This window comes from Perca flavescens, chromosome 17, assembly GCF_004354835.1.
Source record: "Perca flavescens isolate YP-PL-M2 chromosome 17, PFLA_1.0, whole genome shotgun sequence".
NCBI lineage: Eukaryota > Metazoa > Chordata > Actinopteri > Perciformes > Percidae > Perca > Perca flavescens.
In genome coordinates, this window is record NC_041347.1 from 21,772,741 (window position 1) to 21,781,108 (window position 8,368).

At 40.8% G+C, this 8,368-nt stretch overlaps 1 protein-coding gene across 1 annotated transcript; it reads left to right on the forward strand.

Annotated features, from left to right (window-relative positions):
- Positions 1-1,376: 1,376 nt before the first annotated feature.
- ikzf5 (IKAROS family zinc finger 5) lies at positions 1,377-5,563 on the forward strand. Its single transcript, XM_028604279.1, has 4 exons — positions 1,377-1,914; positions 2,093-2,245; positions 2,617-2,790; positions 2,869-5,563. Exons 2-4 carry the CDS (start codon positions 2,113-2,115, stop codon positions 3,828-3,830), a joined length of 1,269 nt encoding a protein of 422 aa, XP_028460080.1. The 5' UTR covers positions 1,377-1,914; positions 2,093-2,112; the 3' UTR covers positions 3,831-5,563.
- Positions 5,564-8,368: the final 2,805 nt, after the last annotated feature.

The window sequence follows — 8,368 nt, forward strand, 5'->3', positions numbered from 1 at the left end:
TCATACACAAGCCCATATAAAGAACTATAAAGAATATAGTTTAGATTAGTGGATACATTTTCAACACCAAACAAGTGACTAATGTTACAAAGTAAAGAATTAACAGGTTTGCATTACTACTGTAATACTACTGTTCTGACAGTAGCAGTTGTAACAAAGTAAAAGGATACTGCAGCATCACTCAACTTGGTAGTTTATCATCTTCTCATCAGTGGTTTTCCTACAACTTTGACACAAATGGGGCAATGCGATCTTCACCAAGCACTTACTGGTAAATAATTGATTGTGATAAAACATGAATGAGTCAATAGCTTTTGAAAGGCATGCAATTGTTGTGCCTCATTTGCCAATTGTGCATAATTGCAAGCTGTACATCTAAAAGTGTGTCATGTCTCTGATGTGAATGGATATGCTATCAGTTAACTTCATTAGCTTGGTGGCAAGAGATGGGTGTTTGAAGCAGAGTGGAGGTTTCTGGCACAACTTCACCTATTTCCTAAGTGCATGGAGAGGGGAAATAAGTCTAAAGAGGTCAAAATTCCAGCAACACCTGTAGCATAAGAACAACTTAATTGTAGGACCAACACGTTCGAGGCCACAAGCCTAAACGAGCCTAGTTGAAATAAAGATGTTCTATATACTACAGATCACGTGTTGCTGAAGTTTTGACCTCAAGAGATGGGTGTTTCAAATCGACATGTAAAAATTATGAAACAATGGAAGTATACTTTTTTTTAACTACTAATACCCAAGATGCTATCTAAAAAAGACATTGTAAAAAACAAGTTCCAAGTATAAGCCTTTGCTTGAACAGATAAAAGCTGATACTTAACAGCAACTCACTGGCAGTGCCTCCATAAGGGCTGTGCCACTCTAAAACTGTGCACTAAATAGACTTAAAGTCTAAGTTTCTTGTCTTAATATTAATGTTGAATATAAGCAGGAAAAACATGTTGCATATTTATTAGAGAGCAAATAACACACTGCAACTTTTTAGGGATGGTATAATGGTCAGTAGCTTGTTGGATAAAGGTTGCTTGTGGATGTTTGGAAAGCATTGCTTAGCACATTTATTTTTAAATTATGCTTTTAAATGAGTGACCTACCTTCATTCGACGCATAACTATATGCCATAAACTGGAATAGGCCTGTGTATTTGTAAACAATACATTATTTATAATATATTGTATCTTACCCTATCCTCTGTAGCACGTTATTAGGCCTTGTCGACTATCAAAACATAACTTCGGTCTCCAGACACAGAAAAATGGCAAGCATGTGCGTTGTCGATTCATTATGTATATAACAAATGTTTAATAATAACGTTTTTTTCGATTTCATACTATGTGGGCAACTGTATTACTTTATATTTGACCAAAGTTACAGAGTTACTGGTGGGAACCGTCCTTCGCGGGTACATTGAGCTTGAGGCGGGACGGGTTTTACTGGTGCACACTCAGTGAACTTTCACCCTTCACCCCTCCAACTGGCTTATTGTTTTGATTTAACAGGTTGTCTTTTCGTGTGTAGCAAGTGGTCTCGACGGAAAGAAAACACTAAAACAAGTAGTACTCTTGAGGATTTACTTAAACGCGTACAGACGATGTGGCTAAATAATGACCGTGTCGACCAGATACCGGCGTTGTTGTTGACAAAGATGCCTTCTTCAATATAAGCTAACGTTAGCTGTCTGACTAACGTAGCGTAGCGTACGTAGCTTCGGTAACAACATGACTATGAGAAGGAGCGGTGTGTAGGAGCGACCGACCAGACATCGGATCGCGCCGATTTCCTGCTTGTCAATCACTGATTTACAGGATTCTCCTGTCTCTGTGTCTGGATAGCCTCAAAACGGCTTTCTCAACCAAACAAACAAAACTGGTTCCATTTAACCGACAAGTTATCTTCGAAGAGGTAGGTGTGCATCTCTGAAAACCAGCGTCGTAACGTTGACTGTAGTGATACTTTTTTTTTTTTTTTTTAAATGTGGCTGGTTGAATGTTTGCTTTTTTGTAATATTTTAGTCATATAGTTAATTTTCGTGGCAATTCATCTTTGCTCTTTAGTAATTCAAGTCATAACGTCTTTGTAGTTTTGCATCACTTTCTTTCAATGGGTGAGGAAAAGCCGGACACGCTTGACTTTGTGAAGGATTTCCAGGAGTATCTGAGCCAACAGACTCAACATGTCAACATGATATCAGGCTCTGTCAGCGGCGTCAAGGAGGCGGACGAACTGCCACCAGGTAACTAGCTATGTGTCATTTACTGTTTGCAACCCTTTCATGTGAATTCATCTGTTAGATGTTTTAGGCGCCTGTATTTGGTGCAGTTTGATAGTTCATTTTAGGCAAAAAACTGACAGCTGCACCTATAAGCATTATCTGGTGTCTGACTTCAGATGTTAAACACAATTTGCAATGTTTTTTGTAATCAACGGAAGTGGCAGCTGTAAAATTGCACTACAGGCAGCTATAGTGTTTATGATAATAATATATCCCTCTCCTGAATCATTTTCCTTAGATAATAATAAAATATAATCAGAAGTCGTATGGTATATCATTTGATTTTTTTTCTTTGTATAAAGTGTAAGTTTTGCTAATGTTCCTGTATGCAGACTGCAGTCAGAATGGACTGGATCACCCCTCAGTGGACATGTCACTGGAGGACAGCTCAGGGATCCTGGTGGATGGTTTTGAGAGGACCTATGACGGCAAGCTAAAGTGCCGTTACTGCAACTATGCCACCAGAGGCACAGCAAGACTCATTGAGCACATCCGAATTCACACAGGTAAGTGTTTATAGGTCATTTCCAGGGGATGATATTTACAAGTTTTTGTTATTTAGCCTGTTTTTCTCAATTAAACAGGAGAGAAACCTCACCGCTGTCACCTCTGCCCATTTGCCTCGGCCTATGAGCGCCACCTGGAGGCCCACATGCGATCACACACAGGAGAGAAGCCTTATAAGTGTGAGCTTTGCTCCTTTCGCTGCAGTGATCGTAGCAACTTGTCGCACCATCGGCGTCGACGCCACAAACTCCTTCCAATGAAAGGTGCTCGCTCACTTTCCCACAAAAAGATGCTGAGTGTTTTACAGAAGAAAGCCAGTTCACTGGGCTATGGCCGCCGACTCCTCATCAACTTCAGCCCCCCTTCTATGGTGGTGCACAAGGCTGACAATGTGAACGACTTCTCCCATGAGCTGCCCCACTTACGTCAGGAGCCATATGATAATCAGAGTCACGCAGTCGAAGACGGCCACTCCACAAATCCAAATCACCATCACCATGATATGGTTATGGATAACCCCCTTAACCAGCTGTCCACCCTGGCAGGCCAGTTGGCCAGCCTCCCTTCAGAGTCCCAGGCCCAGACTCAACCTCCCATGTCTCCAGGAGCAGAGTCTATAGTTGATGAGAAGCCCTTCCTCATCCAGCAGCCCCACCCGGCCACAGCTCCCGTGGCTGTCACCAGCATGGCCCATGCCTCCTCCTCTTCCCCAATCACCCCGGAGCCCCGGCCTCCTCCCCACAGCAATTGCAGCCCAGGAGGGGAACCCTGCAGCGAGCACAGTGGGCGCACCAGTACCCCTAGTATCTCTAACAGCCAACCCAGTACACCGGCCCCAGGCCTGTCTGTCCCACTCCAAGACCCCCACATGCTGCATCACTGCCAGCACTGTGACATCTTCTTCCCCGACAACATCCTCTACACTATTCACATGGGCTGCCATGGCTACGAGAACCCATTCCAGTGCAACATCTGCGGTCACAAGTGCAAGAGCAAGTACGACTTTGCCTGCCACTTTGCCCGTGGCCAGCACAAGTAATGGATGAACGAGGAAAACTTTGAAAGAACTTTTAACGGACAGCCTTGTTTTATTAATTCCATAGTAATTTTATTTATTGGTCTTTTACTTGGCCTTTTATGTAGCTTAGCCTTTGAAAGTTGTACTTATAAAATGTCAACATTCAGATGGTTTCATTGTATAATTACAGGTGCCCATTCAAGTGTATTATAAAGGGATGATCAGTGTTTTCAGCAGGTTGAGAATTTATTTGTGGTGGAGGAGAGAGTTACATTCACATGCTGCCATAAATCAGAAAAACAACTTTCCTACTTAGCCTAACTAATTACCCTTATTTAATGTAGTAGGTTACCAAATTCACAATACTCCTCCTTGAATTTTGTTTGCCTTTTGGATTTTTTAAAAGACATAGCTCGAAGATGTACTAGTGTTCCTATGTCAAAGCTTCTCTTCATTGTGTGAGCTCAACCTTTTTAAATCTGTCTTTTAAATGCAACACCAAGATAACTCTGACAATAATGGCTTTCATTGTACCTATCTAAGGCGTAATTAAATGAGTACCATTTATTATATGGTTATATGGCCTCATATCAGGCTGAACAGCATGTCCCTAAGAAAAATACAAAATGCAAAAAGAGAAGAAACAAAATAAATTCTCAACCCTCCTGGAGCTATATCTAAAGATTGCTCTGATGTTACTGAAACAGGAGTGAAACTGTTGGCCAAGAGTGATCTTACTTGAGCCTTGTTGAAATTCTTTCAGCGTGGTGCATTAATACTTTTTTCTTTGCAGTGCCTAACATAGTCCCTTTCCTATGTGTCCAAGATCGAGAGGACTGTTACTTTGAAGATCCGCAGATATTATTAGAATATCCTCTACCTACTGTAATGAATAGTCACAGAACCTGAGGAAGTTTGGCCATTGTAGTTTTCTATGGTAGCCATGATTTTTTTTGTTGCCAAAACTCTGCTCCATGAATGCTGCTAAGAAACGTTGGAGTCAAAACTATATGGATGGCAACCACAGAAAAAACCTGGTCAAACTTTGTATAGGTGTGTTTCAGTCAGCCAGCTAAGTAGTCGGGTTGTTTTGAAGGTCCTTCACACAGTGCCCTTCCTTAACCAGCATCATGGTAACTTCACTGGGTTTTGCCTATCCTTTTAAATACATCATGTCACGTTCTGATGTTTTGATATTGTACGAAGTCACTTTGATATCCAGTATCTCTGTATTTAGGACTGAATCACCAAGTCTTGTGTCTCATGTGAACACTTTTTCAGAATTGCCACGTAGCACCGGGGATGCCACAGTTTAGCCTTTGTGATAACACACACACTGAGATTCCCCATTATCAAATGGATCCTAGTGCTTTTCTGAATATTTAATGAGTATTGTATTCTGAGTCGTTGGATAGATGTTCAGTGTCAAAAAAGCAAACTCATGTTGCAGTAAGACTGCTACATTAGCAAGATTGTTCTTTGTCCTGGGTACTGTTGTCTGTTGCTTAGCAACATGCGTGGAGAACATAGTTACTGTTTTTAGGACCACCTCCTTGTCGCCATCCATGTTTACTAGTAATAGGGGCATCCAGTAATGACTGCCTCATGTTCTCTCAGTGTGTCGTACTGTAGGTTCATAGGGAATGGTGAATGTTGAAGCCTGTTGGCGATCACTCTCCCTCTGGGATGGCAAATCATTTTATTGTGAGACGGATTAATCTTACTAATTTATAAGTAAAGTGTTTTCTAACTGATCTGCACTTTGTCTTTTGTCTTCCTTTTCTCCTCCTTTTCTCCATCGCTTTTGTATTCAAGAACAGAAATCAATAACAGTTATATAAATATTATGGGGTGTTAATATGTAATGTTCATTTAAGGCTATGGTACAATGAATTACACAAACAGATTGTCTTTTGATGATGCTTTTAATCAGGTAATGAAGGTGATCAAGAGAAAAATGGTGCAGACAATTTAGTGTCACAGAGAACAGAATGAGCTGTAACGACTAGTTAAGAGGATTGAAGCAGCTCATTGCAGAATCAAGTTAAGCCTTGTCCTGCTTATGAGTCTCTTCTTCCTTTTTCTCAGGTTCTGGAAAAGAGAAAAAGTTTTATTGTAATGTTTTCTTGAGATTACAACACCTTTTTCATTGCTATTGTAGTATTTATTTTTAATTGATCCACTACTGGTATCAAAACCAAGTACAAATGGCTACAGACCTTTGAGTTTGATGGGACCCAGGACCAAAGTTTGACTGTCGTGTTCTGACCCCAAGTCTCTGGCCACACGTTTGTTGCAGCCGCGACGGCAGCGGGAATTGTAGTCAGAGGCTTGGCATATCAGGACCTTGCACTGGATGTACACCGACTCTGTGGCTCGCAGGAACTGGAAGGCCTTAAATGTGAAACGGGCATAGGCGTGGGTGCCACTGATGTAGCTACCGTAGGTGTTGTCCACGGGACAGCTAAAGGTGAAACAGAGTGTTACTTGACAAACCTAGTACTATAAATATGTGAGGACGAGCAAGGTCCTGTAATCACCAAGTATTTTGTTTTTTAATATTTGGTTTCTTTACTTAAGTAAAAGTACCAATACTAAAATGCAAAATACTCCATTAGTAAAATCCTACATTTAAAATTCTACTTCAGTAAAGTTTCAAAAATACTTTACATGTTATTATAATGTTAATACTCATGCATCAATGCATAAGTAGCATTTACTACTATTGTAGCTGGTCAAGTTTGAACTACTTCAACAGTTGGGTAGTTAATCCAGTGCAATGTTAGGGTCTGGCCTTCTCGGAAGAGTCACCAGATAAATCTATACGGGTCGTGAGATGATTACTGGGCTTGGTGAAAAAAAGTTCTGCTACACAAAGTTATATTGTATTTTTTGAGGGGATTTTACAAGGGAGATTTCTCTATGGTGGAACAGCTAACAACTCATTGACATGTCAAACCTGACAAGCTTTAAAATGTCTTTTTATTGCAGTGTATTCACTTATGTGTGTTTTAAATGTAAAATCTTAATCTGTAAATGAACTAGTGACTGTAGTTTTAAAAGAAATGTACTGGAGTAAAAAGTACAGTCTAATGTAGTAGAGTAGAAGTATAAAATGTAGTACCTCAAAATTGACTGAAACAAGGCACACTCTCATCTTACCCATTGCGGACCAGGTAGTAAGATCTGGTCTGGAAATCATGGGGTGATGGTGAGGTCACACAGGTGTCAAGAAAGAGAACCAGGGAGCTGTCACCCCTCCTCAGGCCCACTTGGACATACAAGTTCTGGTTGAGTGTCACCTCGTATGGAACTTGAGTAACCTGAGAGTGTGATATAAAAACGTCAGCATGGTGTGTACGTATTTACAATGGGGACTTTCTGTACAAACACCTGTGGACACACCTTGTAGTAGAAGCTGCTTGATGTGTAGAAAGCCATGCTGGTATTGAATCTGCCTGTGCCTGTAATGCTGCTGTTATCATGATGTTCGACAACATACATGATCTGGGCCACTGAGTCCTGCTCCATTCGACAGCCCACGTTCATCTTAAAGTGAGACTGGCGTGTGATCTCCCCGGAGCTGGAGGTGTAGGCACGGAGGGTGTTGGTGTACACAACTCTGCCACTCTCAAACTGTTCAAGGTAGAATTTATCGGAAAATAAATAGTCACACTCTCTCTATTCTTACCGTCAAAGTAATTTGTGGAAGAATTATCAGAAAGTAGGTCTACTGTATATTGTTAATGTTTTCCAGAAGGTGATGGGTTGTGTACCTTTCGAATGTTGCCACAAGTGTTAATGGCGAAGTTGAAGACCACCTGATATGTGGAAACCTGGGGTCTGCAGTGCGGGTCATTCAGGTACAGACTGTGGCCGTCGTATCCGAGGGAGTTCAGGTAAGTCCTCTCGATCACAATGATCATGTTGTCTGAGGAACAGTCCACTCGACCTGACAAAGGTGTTTACAAGATATTTACAACAGTGTCAACGTTTTCTAGCGGTGTGATTTTAGGGTCCGTCGGTTGGTTGGTCTGTCCACCACTTTGGTCCAGACTGAAATATCTCTACAACTATTTAAAGGATTAATATGACAGTTTGTACAGACATTCATGATCCCCAGAAGATGAAGCCTACTGACTGTGGTGATCCCCTGCATTTTCCTGTTGCGCCACCATGAGGTTGACATTTGTGGTTTTGACTAAAATGCCTTGACATCTATTGGATGAATTGAAATGAAATTTGGTTCTGACATTCATGTCCCCATCAGAATGAGCTATAATAACTTTGGTCATCCACATAGGGCCATCATCAGGTCAACATTTTATTTTGTCCAATACGTTTGTTTATGAACAAATACTTGTAAAACTAATGCCATTCCCATCAGCCTTAGCTGTATGTTGTGTTACTTTTTGTTGTGGCAAATAGAGATGTTTAACATGTTGAATATTGCATGCTAAAATATTGTCATATTTTGACATGAGCTAAGTCAGTCCAAAAGAAACATTTTAAACACATATAATAACAAAATCAGAGATGATAGATGTCTACCATAATTC